Source organism: Phoxinus phoxinus (genome assembly GCF_949152265.1).
Source record: "Phoxinus phoxinus genome assembly, chromosome: 6".
NCBI lineage: Eukaryota > Metazoa > Chordata > Actinopteri > Cypriniformes > Leuciscidae > Phoxinus > Phoxinus phoxinus.
In genome coordinates, this window is record NC_136881.1 from 24,527,948 (window position 1) to 24,545,401 (window position 17,454).

At 40.4% G+C, this 17,454-nt stretch overlaps 2 protein-coding genes across 2 annotated transcripts in view; both read left to right on the plus strand.

Moving 5' to 3' along the window:
• The window catches only part of pudp (pseudouridine 5'-phosphatase), a 362,626-nt gene that overhangs the window by 222,807 nt on the left and 122,365 nt on the right, over window positions 1–17,454 (plus strand). The gene's annotated exons all lie outside the window — the stretch shown is intronic.
• On the plus strand, window positions 8,433–10,449 carry LOC307000225 (uncharacterized protein; the record flags this gene model as incomplete). Its single annotated transcript, XM_079615658.1, has 2 exons — window positions 8,433–8,950; window positions 9,552–10,449. Exons 1-2 carry the CDS (start codon window positions 8,640–8,642, stop codon window positions 10,447–10,449), a joined length of 1,209 nt encoding a protein of 402 aa, XP_079471784.1. The 5' UTR covers window positions 8,433–8,639.

A 17,454-nucleotide genomic window follows, 5' to 3' on the forward strand; every position in this document is an offset into this window, starting at 1 on the left:
CAAAAACAGAGCGTAGCCTCTGGAGCACAAACCAATCCCCCTTGCAAAATGATTGAGGGTCAGGGAAACACTCTGACTGAAGTCTGACAAGGGAAAGATGTATCTGAGGAATGTCATTCTAGCCAGGAAGGCTTTGGCCAACAGGTTCTACCAGGCGCAGGTTCCTCACCAGCGCCTGGGCCTCTGAGGGCAGGCCCCATGGAGGGAAGTGATCTGCACCTTATCATACGGTACCCATCACTTTTCTGTGCCCTCATGGAGTATGGAGGCTTTGGGAAGCCCTTCATTTACAAGGGTTTCCCTTCAAGATGTATGTGATTCTGCTGGGCTGGGCCTCTCCACACACACTTGTCAGAATTTACAACCTTGATCTGGGCTCCACCCCCGGGGTCCCTAGTGCTGTTGTTTTAGTTGTGCTCGCTCGATTTCACACAAGACAGGCACTTGTCTGTATGGCAGAGTGGGTATGAACGTCCCCATAGCATCGTAAACTTCAGATGAAGTTTTAATTTCCCCCTTGTAAGGGAACATCTCAGGTTACGACTGTAACTATTGTTCCCTACAAAGTGAACGAGACACTGCATCGCCCTGCCATACGTCCGGTGCCTGTGACTGACTTGCTTCAGCCTATAAAGCTGACATTGGTCTGGGTTCGCTTTATAGCTTCCTGGTTATAACGTCACCCACTTATGATGTTCCGTCACACCATTGGACTGATTTCAAATTCAATTTGGAAAGTTGTCTTGTTCTTTATTTAACTACAAGCACACACAAACACAATTTTTATATGTAACACATAAGCAAGTTTTGTAGTGGTCTTGCTGGGATCATACCAGCACCCAAAATACAACATATTCTGGTTCACCAGCACACAAGCGTCCCAAGCTGGTCCCAGCATGCAAAACAGTTAAGCATGTAACCACGGTTCCTTGAGAAGGAGAATGAGACGCTGTGTCCCCTTGAGGGTGCTATGGGAAATGCCTTCGGCATGACTAGTGTCTGAAGCATGAGTCTAAACACGACAATGAACTTGACATTGGCAGGCGGCAGCCTCCGAAGTCACTACTGGTGAGTGAGTATAAAAGGGCACCTGTGAAATACATCATCCACTTCTTGTCTGAAGGAGACGTGCGCAGGAATACCTGAAGCATGGAAAAGAGACACATCATCTTGAGCATTACAGAGAGCTCATGGGACGGAGGCCTCAGCACTACGTCCTACGCCTGTCAAGGAGGCTAGATCATAGAACCAGCAGCTTTATACAATATCGGGCAGAGTTTAGCGGAGCGGAGGCCTCTAACAGAACGACTCTCTATGGCTAGAGGAGGCCTCGCAATGCTCTGGTTCAAGGGCAGTAGCCAAGGAGGCTCACAGAGAGCTTAGCAACTTAGCCCCTGGCTGAGCTCAAAGGACGGAGGGCTAGCTACATCCAATGCCTGTCAAGGAGGCTTCATAGAGGGCCAACTTGACTCTAGTAAACAGGCCTAAACAGGAAGGCTCTGTATAGTGTGCGGATGCCTGACAACCCAAGCCCATCCCAGGAGTACCAAGAAGGTTCACGGAGAACCTGCCACCCAGTACCGCTGCCTAGCCGACCACTAAGAACGGAGGCCTTAGTATGATGACTCTTTAAAGCGAGAGGAGGCCTACTACATTCCTCACTCAGGACAGCTTCCAAGTAGGCTCATGTGTATGTATGTATATATATTATACATATATATATATATATACATTTATACACACAAACAAATTAAATGATACTAAAATAAAACTTCAAAAGTGCTAGAGGTGTGTGGTTTGTAGACCTTCAGAAATACTTCATAGTCTGTAATATTAGAAACAGTAGTATTCGTTAGATGGCAGATATTATAAACTCAATTTATGACTCTGGACATGTATTTTTAAAATTTTTTTAGTCTTGAGGTTCTTACGAAATGTTCTATTTAATGTTATAAATGAGTCTATTTATAAATGTCAAAAATTTAAAATGAGTTTATTAAATATTTAATATTTATTATACCTAATTTAAATGAATGAATTATGTATTGTATAAATCGTTTGAAATGAATGAATGAAGACTTGTTTAATCTTTTGACAAATCTCTTGAATTAATGATTCAGTCACTGATACATCAAATACATTTAACAGTCACTGGTCTATGTTGGAATAATGTAGGCCTAAAATATGTAATGTACAATCTTTATTTGAAATGTAGGTTCAAAGGCTGCCGCAACATCAGAGTCTATATCCGGACTATAAACTTCCCAATACTTTAGTTATTATTTAATGTTTACATTACAACACAGAAAAATCTCCAAAAGTTCAAGTAAAAAAAGTTTATATTTACACTAAGTGAAAATAGCATTTTCTTAGTGGTATGCTATTTACAGTAAGTAGCTATATTCTATTTACACTATGTAAAAAATAGCAGTAAAAATTAGCAATAAGTGTAAATAGTTAGATGTAGTGGCAGATACTATTTGCACCTCAGTGTTGTTGGACAGTAAATGGTATGCAATAATAACAGAGTATAAATTATTATATTTATTAATGGTATTCAATGGAGGCCTTTTAGGGACTTTATAAAGCCCTCCCAACACCTACCCCTACCCCTAACCGATAAACACTTTATTAAACACTAGTTAGACACTTTATTTATACATTGGGAAAAGGGAATAGAGCGAGTTCGGCAAAAGGCGGATTCAAACTCGGTTCAATTTGCATCTAAACCTCCTGTCACGCGCCTTACCCCAACACTTGCTATTGCTTAAAGTCCTGCATCTACTGTAATTTTGTCTGATGTGGGTGGAGTTACTGCATAGCCTCTGCCAACAAGTCAGGCTATTTGCAACTCCGTGGAAGGTTCCAGTGTGATCGTAATTTAAAATGTTTAATAGACATAGTGGAATTTGTCATTTGTGAGCCTGGACGACAAAACCAGTCATGTCACACATATATTTGTGGCAATAGCCAACAAAACATTGTATGGGTCTTCTTTTATGCTAAAATCATTAGGATATTAACAAAAGATCATGATCCATAAAGATATGTTGTAAATCTCCTACTTTAAATATATATATTTTTTAAATTGTGAGTGGATGCAGCAAAATCGGCAACAGAAATGGACAACTTTAAAGGTGATTTTCTCAATATTTAGATTTGTTTGCACCCTCAGATTCGAGATTTTCAAATACCGGTAGTTGTATCTCGGCCCATAAGATCTGGTTTTGTGGTCCATTTCCACATTTCACAGGGTCACATTTAGGAATAATATCGAGTGTGGGTTTGAATCCTGATTGTAAACTTTTAATGATTAATAGTGCATCCATATGAACCTCTAGCCTGTATTTGTTTTACCAGTATGCCATATTGGTACCTGACCTCAAAAGTACCAGCAACACCCCCGCACACACACATCTCCCCCTTCCGCTTTCCATGTATAGGCATATACCTAATTGTATGAATAGCATAATACCAGCATAGTGAACATTTAACCAAGCATAGAGGTCTGTTTTTAAAAGCATTAAATGATAAGTTTCTCTTTTTTTTAATTGTTCTTGCCTCAAGATTATTGGGTTGGGAGCTTACTTCCAATTTTAACATGCAGTGTTTGTACTGGGAATAATTTAAGCAGATATCTGGCCAGTATCTTGTAATTTCTCTTCCATTATGTAAGAAATTCAGAAACTCGGGACATGGGGCTCTTGAGATAGAATTCAGCCTACAACAGCTGAAAAGAAAGGCGCATTCTTTATTTTCTCTCTTTGACAAGGGCCTTAAATTCCCTGCAGTGCGATTTTGAATCCAAGCCATCCAGCACTTCAGCAAAAGCTTAAAAGTTTAAAATATTAATTTTTATGATAGACGTTTTACAGGTTCTAGCTCTCACAGTTGGCAAGCTACAGTATATATTTAAGAATGTGCTCTTCACACTTAAATGTGCACAGTAATTGTTGTTGTCTGACAGGCATTACAGGTACTCCCATAGACACATTACTGTCAGTAACATACAGTGCTGCAAACAATTGTTTTGAAATAGCACTCATAAAATGTTTCAACTACCTGATGATATCACTGAAATAAGTGTTGTGAGAAATCACAGCTGTCCCTGACAGCTCTGTGAACTGTGCAGAGCAAAAACATATCTCAATTTAGCCTGAGCATGTTAACCAACCAGAATCTTGGAGTTGTCCCTATCAAAATATTATTATGTTTATTATCTTTCATGTGAACTTTTAGCTCAACCAGTGGTTTGAGTTTGTGATATGACTACATGTTTGTGTTATTGGGTTATTGCATTTCCCCAAAAATGACCCCGCCATAATTTGCTAACCCTCATAACATTCAAAACCCATAAGACTTAAATTTATCTTCAAATCACAATTGATATATTTTTTATATATTCTCTCTTGATTTTGTCTATCCATTGAAAGTCTGGCTAATCAACATTTTCAAGCTTGAAGCTTGTACATAAAGACACGGTGAAAGAAATCTAAATGAAGAGAGCAGTTTATTCCAGTTCATTGCTTGTACTGTATATGCTAAATGGTAGTGCTTGAAATGCAAGAACCAATTGAGGTTTGTTCTTGTGCAACAAACATGCATGGTTGAGCTTAATGAATTTCTTTGTGAAGCTTCCATGTTTTGGGTTGCATCTCCAGTAAAGTAGCAAAAGCAAGATCATTTTCTTTCAGCTTATTGACCATAATAAATTAATAGCTAACACATGGCATGACTTTCATTCACCACAAAAGAAGCAGGTGTTTATGATAAAGTAAGTCAAAACTTGACTGTTTTGGTAACGCTTTATAATAATTTTCATTAAATAATTAACAAACATTACATAATTCTTAAAAGATCATTAGTTAATAAATATATATTCATATAGATAAAAATGTGAGATAATGTGCTTGTTAATGTTTACTAATGAACTTATTAAACATTACATAATGATTAGCAGACATTTATTTAATGTAAATTTAAATGCTTACACATTTCATTTCACTTTAAATTCATATGATTAAGCACTTTATTAAAATCTACAAATTATTTTGACTGATGGTTAGCAATGATTAAAGCTTCCTTCATAAATCATTACGAAACATTATATAATGCCCATGAATTAGTAGTTAATATATGTTCAAACAGCTATGAGATAATACACATAATCATAATGTAATGGAAATAAAATGCTAACAAATGTCATTAAACTTCAACAACATTAAAATGTATTACCTAATACACATTTTTTACATTTACAAATAGTGTGGGAAAAAAATTTGTTTAATTAGTCATTTTAAGCATGTCAACTTATTATTCATTTACTCATAAACACAATCTGTAGAGTTCACACATTTGATCTTTGTTTGTTGTGGTGTGTATGTAGACTTGAACTAGTTACACATGTTTACAAATCATTTCTTATTATTATTTTTTTTTTTTTTGCAGTACCAGATCTAAAGTTAAAACTATTCATTATGTTATACATAAAGATTATTCAGTCTTTTGGCAAATGATATGGGTATGTTCGAATGTACTTTTACAACAATTGTTTAGAACACGTAAAACTGCGCAGCGTTATCACAACAATGAATTCGACAAATACAGTAACATGATAACCAATTTAGTATTAAACCTTACTTTTCTTGCGGTTAATTCATTTTAATGAAATAAAAGCATGTCATTAAACGCAACATTTATAAAAATAGAACTTTACCTCATCCATGAACATGATTGTTCGATTCCCGTCTGACTGATTTACATCCACGGCGGAGTTAAAAACGACAGTTCCCATCATTCCACGCTCCTTCACATCATCATCAAGCTACGCTGTTGTTGTTGTTTGGAATGTAGCGCCCTCTAGCGGCATAAAATATTGCATATTGTACCTTTAACATAATCATTATTTCACAATCATTTGACCTGAATCACTGAACTAATATAGAGCCCAATTTCTGAGTTAGATTTACATTATTAATTATAGCAGCACTGTCCTTGTACAGAATCATATTGGAGCCTTTTCAACGAAATCCAAATGATCAAATCAATTAAACAAAAACAAAAAAAAACTTTTTTTTCTATGTAGGCACACACAGACATCAAGAATTAGCGTATGCATCTCAACAATGGTGACAAATTGATTCATTATTACTCAATTCGAATTTGTTACATTTAAAATATTGCTTGTAATCTGTTACAGTTTTTTTCGATTGCTAAACGACAGTGAGCACAACTGGAGCTACATGTGCAAAACTCTAACTACAGTCTGCACTACCAACAGTCACCTAAGCTAAACAGTTCACATCACCTGCAAAACTCACTCCAAGCAACACAACTCTTAACACATGGCTCAAAACAGGCTCAGTGCAGCCAAACACTATGCACAACCCTCACTGAGATAACACACACTGTCACTCAGAACACACTGAGAGTAAAAACACAAGCATCAAACACCAATACAGAAAATACAAAGTTTTCATCTTTACAGTTTAAACAATTTCAGTGACTTCATACAAAGTAATATTTTCTTCAAAGAAAAGAGTGACATTCTTTCACATGTAATTCAAACAAATAATTGAGGGGCTAATCCTGCCTCTCTCTAGCATCAGGCCACAGGTTTTCATCAACATCACATAAAATGTTCTCTCTTGCCATGCACCTGGGGAAGAACCTTCTGGAGTGCCTTATCCATCCCTGGTAGTCCTCTGGACTCGTGTCCTCACATCCGGCACGCATGGCTTCCAAAAGAGACATTTGGTCATGTGGGTGGTGACCAAACACTTTACACCTCCAGGCAGAGAAAAACTCCTCTATTGGGTTGAGGAAGGGTGAATATGCAGGCAGGTACAAAACCATGAATCTGCGACAATAGCATTTTCCTGCGCATCTGAAAATATGTTTTCTCTTCCTCCTGTTGGGGCCAGCCTTTGGGTTATGTTGTATATTACAGTATATACAGTAATACAGTAAAAATATATTTTACAGTCAAACTTACTGTAATATATATCTGTGTAGATATTCTATAATTGCAAAACAAAATAAATTCCTGTAATGTTCTCATTTACTGTAAGGATGTAAATCTCACCTGTTTCAGCTAAAGTTGCCACCAGCAGTGTTTGAAAGGCACAAGGCTGAAATCTATTCTGTTTTGAATGTGTGGTTCACAGTTTTGACACCAGTGTGTTAGCATTTGAACAAAGTGCTGTAAATCCACAGTGTTGTGCAGGTTGTGGTTAAAGTCATGGGATAAGTGTGTAGAGTTTTGAAAACTGTGTTCAAGCAATGAAAAACGAACTAGAGTTTGGTCCACATGAACTGCTGCTGTGCAGACTGTAGTTAGAGTTTTGCACATGTAGCTCCAGTTGTGCTCACTGTCGTTTAGCAATCGAAAAAAACTGTAATAAAAATCACAATTTATAGCGTATTAATTTTTACAGTGACTAAAGTCCTGCAGCTCTGATTTGTACAAAACTAAGCAAGGAGTCCAGAAAAGGTTCAGAGTGACTGTGGACCATAGGTTGGAGAGAGTTGAACCTGAAGCTTAATAGAAAAAGAGACAGAAGCAATCACCAGAACTGACAAACAAGTACTCTTAGCTGAGCCTCTAAAATGTATAGTGCAGAGGTGACCAACCAAACCAACGACAATGTCTCTGAAAAGAGAGAGTGGGGTGTAAATGGGAAGTTTAAAGGTCGATAACAGAGCATAAAAATGCTCCCTGTAAACACTGGCAGCTGTGGACAGGATGGGTGCTGATGTGCATGGATATTTATGTGTGTGTGTGTGTGTGTGTGTGTGTGTGTGTGTGTGTGTGTGTGTGTGTGTGTGTGTGTGTGTGTGTGTGTGTGTGTGTGTGTGTGTGTGTGTGTGAGAGAGAGAGTCTGTTGCTGGTCATAATAAAGGTCCCAACAAGGACAGCATCCAGATCACACACACACACAGAGAGAGATAGAGAGAGAGAGAGAGAGAGAGAGAGAGAGAGAGAGAGAGAGAGAGAGAGAGAGAGAGAGAGAGAGAGAGAGAGAGAGAGAGAGATGGTGGGCACTTCTTCATCAAGATTGGCCATCAGGGCAGTGGGAGAAAGCCAACTCACTTACTAAGACTCAAGAGAGAAGTGATTTTATCGACCACCGTCACCATGCCGCTCTTTCTTTCTTTCTCTTTTTCAGGTCAAATTGTGATGTGTGTGTGTGTGTGTGTAAGAGAGACAAAGAGAGATATATCCATCCATCTATCCATCCATCCATCAATTTTAGACACGGCCTTCTTTCCTTAAATACTCACTCATCAGAAAATATTTCTTGTTTTTAACCATAGAAAATGAATGGATAACTGTAATGGATAATGCTCCTAAATGTAATCAAAGGATATAACTACATTTAACAAAACGATTTTGCATTTCTAACATGCTTCCCTGGCCAGTGTCAGCCTTATGCTGCGTTCACACCAAACGCGAATATGCGTCAAAATTCGCGCCTGCCGCGTCTGGTTATTCGCGTGACCACTTTGTGTTCATTCGCGCGTCAAGAGCGGAATTGACGCGCGTAAAAAAAAAAGTTTGAAGCGAAATTTACGCGCGTCACGCGCGTCAAGAGGCGAAAGTCAGTTTCGAGACCCGCTGGCGGCCATCTTTTTACAAGATGTCTGATGAGCGATCATTTACCGAGAGAGTCACCGCACTGTATTTACTCTGGAGAGCAGAACAGCGGCGTAGGGATCATCGTCGCCGTATTTGGGTCCACCAGACCCTTCGGAGGCGAACCCAGTTTGGCGAATTTCACCATTTGCTCCAGGAGCTGCGGCTGGATGACGGCCGGTTTCAGCGGTACTTCCGCCTGTCCCGCGCCCAGTTTGATGACCTGCTGTCCCGCATCGGAGCGAGGATCACCCTCCAGGACACCAACTACAGGCGCTCTATCCCAGCTGCGGAGCGCCTGTCCATCTGTCTTCGGTTAGTAAATGTATATGCTATTTTAAATACAGTATTTGCTATGCTATCAATATTTTTTTTAAACTGGGGTACGGATACCACTGTTGGCGCTCTTTCTAGTGATAACGTAAGTTACTCCGTTAACTGCTATAACCTAACGTTAAGTTAGACATCAACCTAGAAATTAAAATATTATATTGGCAGACGTGATACTGTCGTGTCTCTGTAATACAGTGATCTTTCTAGTGATACTGAGTTAGCTATAACCTAGACATCAACCTAGAAATTAAAATTCTATTGGCAGACGTGATACTGTCGTGTCTCTGTATAAACACAGTGATCTTTCTAGTGATACTGAGTTAGCTATAACCTAGACATTAACCTAGAAAGTGTCATGATTCTCTGTATAAACACAGTGATCTTACTAGTGATACTGAGTTAGCTATAACCTAGACATTAACCTAGAAATTAAAATATTCTGTGTCATGTTTCTCTGTATAAACACAGTGATTATTGGCATTTTAATATACCATAAACCATTTAATAGTATACCTGTTGATTGTATAGTTGAATATGTAACTACAAGTGTACTTTTAATAATATTTATAAAAATGTTTTCTAGGTTTCTTGCCACTGGGGACTCGTTCAGGACGATAGCGTCCAGCTACAGGGTTGGTGTCTCCACAGTATGCCAGATCGTCGCCCAGGTAGTGACTGCCATCTGGGACTGCCTTGTGGAGGACTACATGGCTGTGCCCACCACCGATGACTGGAGGTCCATCGCAGAGGGATTCCAGGAGCGATGGAACTTCCCTCTGTGCGTTGGAGCGGTGGATGGGAAGCATGTGGTGATGAAGGCACCCCCAAACTCAGGATCCCAGTTCCACAACTACAAGGGAACGTTCTCCATCGTTCTGCTTGCAGTTGTGGATGCGAAGTATCGCTTCCGGGTGATCGATGTTGGGGGGTACGGCAGGACCAGTGACGGTGGGATTCTGGCGAACTCCGCCTTTGGACAGGCTCTCCAGGCTGGCACACTTCACCTGCCTCCTGACCAGCATATACCTGGTGCTGAAGACAGAGGACCCCAGCCCCATGTCTTCGTGGCTGATGAGGCGTTCCCGCTGCGGAGGAACCTCATGCGGCCCTTCCCTGGACGCAGCCTTCCTCCGGAGAGACGTGTCTTCAATTACCGTCTCTCCAGAGCCAGGCTGGTGGTGGAGAACGCCTTTGGCATCCTCTCCTCACAATGGAGGATGTACCGGCGGCTCATCGAGGTCCACCCTGAAGTTGCGGAGAAGTGTGTGAAGGCGACGTGTCTTCTCCACAATTTCATGAGGTGTTCGGAGGGGAGAGAGGCACCTGCTGTGAGGGGCGCGGGACAAGCTGGAGAGGAGCCGCTGCCAGGTCTGGGTCGGGTTGCGGCAAACAACTCCTCCAGAGAGGCAGTCCGAGTGAGGGATGCCTTCATGGCACACTTCTCGGCGGAGGGAGCGGTAGCATGGCAGCCGACAGAGTAGTGTTTGGAATCCTCCTCATGACTTCCCCACAACGGCTCTTTTAAGAGCCACCCACAAACCTATAAAGAGCATGACTATCTTAAAAGAGTTTTACCTCCATTATTTATATATTATATATATATATATATATATATATATATATATATATATATATATATATATATATATATATATATACACACACACACACACATGTGTATATATATATATATTTTTTTTATTATTAAATGCAATATGTTGATTATTGGTTTGTATGTTGTTTTGTTCTGCCTCCTCTCTGTTTTGCAGGTCATGTCTGGTCTATCTGTCTGCTCTACTCCTGCTGGCCCAGTTCCAGGCTGTCAGGTCCACCACAACATGCACATTTAATAATTTTAGACCCTGAGTCAATAACTTTTTCAACGGTTTTCCACGATAATTCCACGATAATAATTCTATAGGTCTGTGCCATTTCTTTGTTCAGGTTATTACTGTAAAATCTGTGATTTATTTTTGTTTTGCTGATAAATGGAGCCAGCCTCCCAAAGTATTTAACCTGTCCTGTGATTTCTTTGTTTTCCTCACACAACACTGACCAGACACACTAAAGTATACACACTATTATAATTATTATTGTTCTGTTATTATAGTGTAGTAGACACACTACACTATAGTGTATAGTGACAGTATAGTGTAGTAGACACACTACACTATAATAATGTTTCATATAATTAAGATTTAGATATGGAATAAATAGCATTCAATACAAAATGAATGTGTCATATATTAAAATCAAGTTATGATGTGTTGATGATGTATATGTTGTGCATTAGAACCACACTAGGCATTGTCATATTTCAAAATAATTTATTCAGGCCAAACATAAAATAATTTGATTATAAATAAAAATATAAACTTAAAAAAAATACTATATGTACAAACTATTTACATAGAGACAGAAATAAAAAGGACCTCGCTTGGAAGGTGGAAAAGCCTCAGGGAACAAAGGAGAAGAGGAAGGAGGGCATTCTGCGTTTCCTGCAGAGCCTGCGGCCTCTATTTATTTAATTAATTTATTTAATTATTTAGTTCCAAATTTAGCACAACGGTGCTGTTTTCCATCGCCAATTTATAAATTTGAAATTTAACCATTTCTTTTGTTTGAGGCGGCATGCTCTGCAGAAAAGGCAGAAGGCTGAGGAGGAAGTGCTCGTCAGCAGACGGTGGTGGTGGTAGTGGTGGAGGTGGAGCTGGAGGACGCCTCAGGAGCTCGAGCAGCGTCTGCTCCACCTCCGACGTACCATCACGCACAGAGAGAGAGAGAGAGAGAGATAGAGTGGGGAGTGAGGGGGAGGGGAAGGACAGACAAAGAGAGACAGGGTGATATATTTGATCAAAAAAATTATATGATATCAAAAAAATTATATCAACTCTGACAGAAAGTAGACTTTGCTCATGTATAAATATAGACGCAAATGCAGTGTGAAATAAAACAAATATATAATTAGTGCACTTTAAAACAGTTTAAAAGCAAAAAAAAAGCAAAAAAAAAGATTTATCCAACCCCATTTATACATTTATACATGGACCAAAACCAAAACAACTACGTGCCAGGGATGACATCATAATTGGCACATGGAATGTAAGAACAATGAGAACAGCAGGGAAAGTAGAAGAGTTAACACATGAAATGAAAAGATACCGATGGAACATCCTTGGACTGTGTGAGGTACGCTGGAAGAACTTCGGGGAAGTGTCTACCCCAGATGGCCACACACTCTACTTTAGTGGCAACAAAGACAAACACGAGCAAGGAGTTGGATTCCTTGTTCACAAAGACACCGTGAATGCTGTCATGGGTTGTCGACCAGTCTCCAGTCGACTTATTTCCATCCGTCTGAAGGCATCACCCTTCAACATCACCATCATCCAAGCTTATGCCCCAACATCTGACTATGAAGATGAAGAAGTGGAAGACTTCTACGACCAACTGCAAAAACTCATAGACCAAACGTCTAATAAAGACATCATTGTAGTACAGGGCGATTGGAATGCAAAAATAGGTAAGGATGCGCAAGAACTGGAAAGGGATATGTGGCCAATACTGCAACACCGAAACCAACGAAAGAGGTCTAAGGCTCCTCGAATTCACCAGTTACAACTATCTAAGGCTGGAAAACACATTTGGTCCACAAAAGGCATCCAGAAGGTGGACATGGCATAGCCCAGGAGGGAAGTACCACAACCAGATTGATTACATCATGGTCAAGCGTTTCCAAACTAGTGTTAACATTGCAAAGACCAGGAGCCGAAATAGGAAGCGACCATGATCTTGTGATGATGACCTTCAGACTCCATCTCAAGAAGACTAAGAAACAGGGCAGCATAAGGATCAAATTTAACCTTGACAAACTCAAAGACACAAGCATAGCATAAATATTTCAAGCAATGATTGGAGGGAAATTTGCTCCACTTCTCAATCTCGCTGACAATGAGGACACAGAGGTAGACACAATGATAAGCGCCTTCAACACAGCTGTGACCGAAACAGCCAATGAAATCCTTGGAAAACACCGGCCAACAAAGAAGCCATGGGTCACAGAGGACATACTGGAGTTATGCGACAAACACAGAGAACTCAAGCGTAAGAAAAACGAGATTGGAGGGGAAAGACAGTACAGAGAAATCAATCAGCAAGTTAGGAAAAGTATGAAAAAGGCAAAGGAGACCTGGATTCTTCCCGGGTTTTGGCACCAGTGTAACGAGGTATGTTGTTATGGAAAGAAGGATGTGGGAACCGGCGAACATTCAACACTTTAATAAATAAAATAAACAAATACAAAATGAAAGTATAAGCCAGCAGCCCCTCGCGGACGACTGCTGAGTACAGAAACAAAAAACAAAATAAACTCAGGCCTGTTCCTCTCTCGATCTTCACTGTCGTCGCTCCTCCTTTTATGCTTCCGCTCCTCCGTGAGAGATACGTGACCGGTGCGTCGCGCAGGTGTCGTTCACCATTAATCACGCCACCGGTCTCGCGCCGCTCTCTCACGTCCCTCGACCTCGTCCTGCTCGCCACAATCGACAATCACCTCATCCTTCGAGAAGAAGTTGAAGCAGCTGTAAAATCATTAAAGAAAGAGAAGGCGGCAGGAGTGGATAACATTCCAGCAGAACTGGTTCAAGCAGGTGGAGAGGCCATGATAGATACATTAAGGAATATCTGCAATAAAATCTGGCAAACAGGCGATTGGCAGACACCATGGACTCAATCTTAATAATTACCCTCCCGAAGAAAGGCAACCTTCAGCTATGCCAAAATTACCGCACCATCAGTCTGATCATCATCAGTCTGATCACCCAAGCAAAGTGATGCTGAAAATCTTCCTAAACAGACTGAGACCGCAAGCAGAGGAGATCATTGCAGAAGAACAGGCAGGCTTCAGAACATTACCAAATTGAAGGTCATCTGGAACGACAGTAACATCGTCATCGGCTCAAAGATCAGGCTTATGCGTTCCCTGGTCATGTCAATATTTCTATACCCATGTCAGTCATGGACTTTGACAGCCGATATTGAGAGAAGGATTCAGGCAGTGGAGATGAGATGCTTCCGTAGACTTCTTGGCATCTCCTACAGAGATCACATCACTAATGTAGAAGTGAAAGCCCGAATTGAGAGTGCCACCGGGTCATATGAAGGCATCCTATCTGTAGTAAAAAACACGTAAGCTGAAATGGTACAGGCACGCCAAAAGATCATCAGGACTTGCCCATATAATATTACAAGGCACAGTACAGGGAAGCAGACGAAGAGTTAGACAGAGGAAAAGATGGGAAGACAACATCAGAAAGTGGACAGGTCTAGAGCTTAGGGTGCTTTCACATCTGTAGTTCGGTTCATTTGGTCCGGACCAAGGGAGAAAAATGATACTTTGTAGCATTTTTCAGGCGTTTTGGTTCCTTTTCACACCACACTGATTGCTCTGGTCCGAATCAGTTTATGAAACGAACCAAAATGCAGTCACGTGACAACATCCACATCATTCGTTGGCCAGATGGGTCTTGAACGTATTTTCATAACTGCACTTTGATTGTCAGAATTAACGTGCGGGAAAATTCCAACAGAACTGACGGAAGTAAACAAAGAGGAGGAAAATCGGCAGACAACACGCCGCTTTTTACTATGGAGAAATTACTTTGTGGGCTGATTGTATCCCTGGTCATAGTTTATTATATTAGTTTGTCTACACCACTTTAGGCAAACAATAACATTTGAGAATGAAGCGAGAATGCGGCTTGAAAATAATGTTTTATGCAATGCACGCAGCGAGTCACTTCAGGAGGAGGCAACACGTGCATTAATGTTGCTAAACATTGACATAATGCACAGCGTTTCTGACTACGGCAGCTGGTTTAGTGCAAAAAATGCGCAGTTATTTGGCAGTTGGGTCTGTTCGAGGTCGGATCACGTTCTCACCATAAACGAACCGCTCCAGAGTTCGTTTGAAAGCGTACCGAGACCACCTCTCCTAGGAGGTCTCGGTACGCTTGTTTGGTCCGCTTTTGGTGCGCACCCGAGTGCGATTGCTGCATTCTCACCTGCCCGAACGAACCGCACCAATTCGGAAAACGAACTCTAGTGCGATTCAACTGAACTAAACAAGGCATGTGAAGTGAAGTGAGTGATTTATACATAGTATATAACACTAGATGGCACAATATACCTTATATTTTTTTTAATAGACTATTTAAGTTTACTTTTTTGACATTTCTTAGTGACACACTACCTGATGCCTCTTACAACGAACACACAGCTGAAATTTAATCAAGATCAGTTAATGTATGCTGAAGTTATAACAGTTCCTGTTTCTCTTTTCTCGCCATAAATTTGTTTCCTCGCCATGGCCAAACCGCTCAATATATAAAAAATCTGCTGGCAATTTATCATTGTCAGGGTTCTGTCACTTCTGTCTAGTTTATATATGGGTTTGGTGACAGAGCTCTGACACTCCGGTTTGTCATGTGCTTGTGTTATGCTCCAGTCAGTTGTGAGCACTTGGCATGTCATGTCTTTCCTTGTGCTATGTGCTCTCCTGTCTATCTAGCCCATCTTGTTACCTGATTATTGATTATTTTGCCCCACCTGCTTTCTTTGTCACCTCCTTTTGTTTGCTTCTCTATTTAGTCTCCATGTGTTTGCAGTCCTGTGCTGGTTCGTCACTTTTATGTATCCACGTGTTTCTGGTATTCCTGCCAAAGGCAAGTTTTGAGATGCCTGTCTTGGTTTCCCCCTCGGGGTAGTTTTGTTTGTATTTTTGCTTTATTTTACCACTTAATTAAAGATCCTTAATTTCTGCACTTTGCTTCACTATTATTCCACCCGTGACAATAATCCTCAATATCTTGACTTCTTGCACACTGAGTTTAGTGGTGATCGGATAAATTCCCGAGAAGTATATAAAATTTCAGAGCATGCGTTTTACAAACAATCTTAAATAGTCAACTTCCTGTTGGGCGAAGCTTATGACTATGTTGTTCAGCCCGATGAGATCTATATGGGGCTTCTCAATTTTCCGAGGAAAGGAAGCGAGGAAAGGAAGTGAGGATGCACAAATAAGAATTGAGAAGCACCCTATGTGTACCAAGTTTCAGACTAATATGAGCAAGTGTATTTGATATATGGACCACAATTGAAGGGGGTGCTGTCAAGCCCTCCTGCCACGCCCGGGTTCTGACCTGTGTGCAAAGTTTCATGAGTTTTCGAGCATGTTAAGGGCCCCAAAAGCCCCTGAAACCTTGAACAAATATAATGATAATAAATATAGCTGCAAGCAGCGATATGGGGCCAAGCCCCTGAAGCAGTGCAGAGCAGGAAGAGCAAGAACATCAGAAATTGAACATACATGAAAAAAAAGCTGGTTTAGAAGTAGGCCTACAGGTAACAATTAACTAAAAATGAACAAACATCTCTGGATTAGGTCTTGTTGCGCCACAGGCAAGACATGCATTCACCAAGATGCCGATGTTTCATATTTCAATAATAATAATAATAACCTTTATTTTATAAAGCGCCTTTAAAAGCAGCTTCTCAAAGCGCTGTACACACATTAAACGATTGTTAAAAGCAACAGGTAAATGCAAGTTAAAAAAAAATATGTCTTAAGTTGACCTTCAAAAATGGCATACTGTAAGTCTGAGCTTCCCTAAGTTCAAGAGGCAGATAATTACACAGGACAGGTGCATAGAAAGAGAAAGCCCTGTCACCCATATACTTTAAGCGAGTTTTAGGAACAACGATTAGGAGTGTAGGGGTATAACAGTTCTGCTTGATAATTTGGAGCCAGGTCGTGCAAAGATTTTCAAGGAAGAATCAACTCAAAATTAAGAATTTGTATATACAGTAAATGCACCACATGTCTTATTTATTGAGTTCTGGATTAGGTGCTCTCAGGGCAGGAATACTCAATAGATTCAGATCTGAATCTATTGAGTTACTCCTGCCCTGAGAGCAGCGCGTAATGCACTAAAATAACAGCGATCTGAATCTTTTGAGTACTCCTGCCCTGAGAGCAGCGCATAATACACTAAAATAACAGCGATCTGAATCTTTTGAGTAATCCTGCCCTGAGAGCAGCGCGTAATGCACTAAAATAACAGCGATCTGAATCTATTGAGTTACTCCTGCCCTGAGAGCAGCGCATAATACACTAAAATAACAGCGATCTGAATCTATTGAGTACTCCTGCCCTGAGAGCAGCGCGTAATACACTAAAATAACAGCGATCTGAATCTTTTGAGTACTCCTGCCCTGAGAGCAGCGCATAATACACTAAAATAACAGCGATCTGAATCTATTGAGTACTCCTGCCCTGAGAGCAGCGCATAATACACTAAAATAACAGCGATCTGAATCTATTGGGAATTCCTGCCCTGAGAGCAGCGCGTAATGCACTAAAATAACAGCGATCTGAATCTATTGAGAATTCCTGCCCTGAGAGCAGCGCATAATACACTAAAATAACA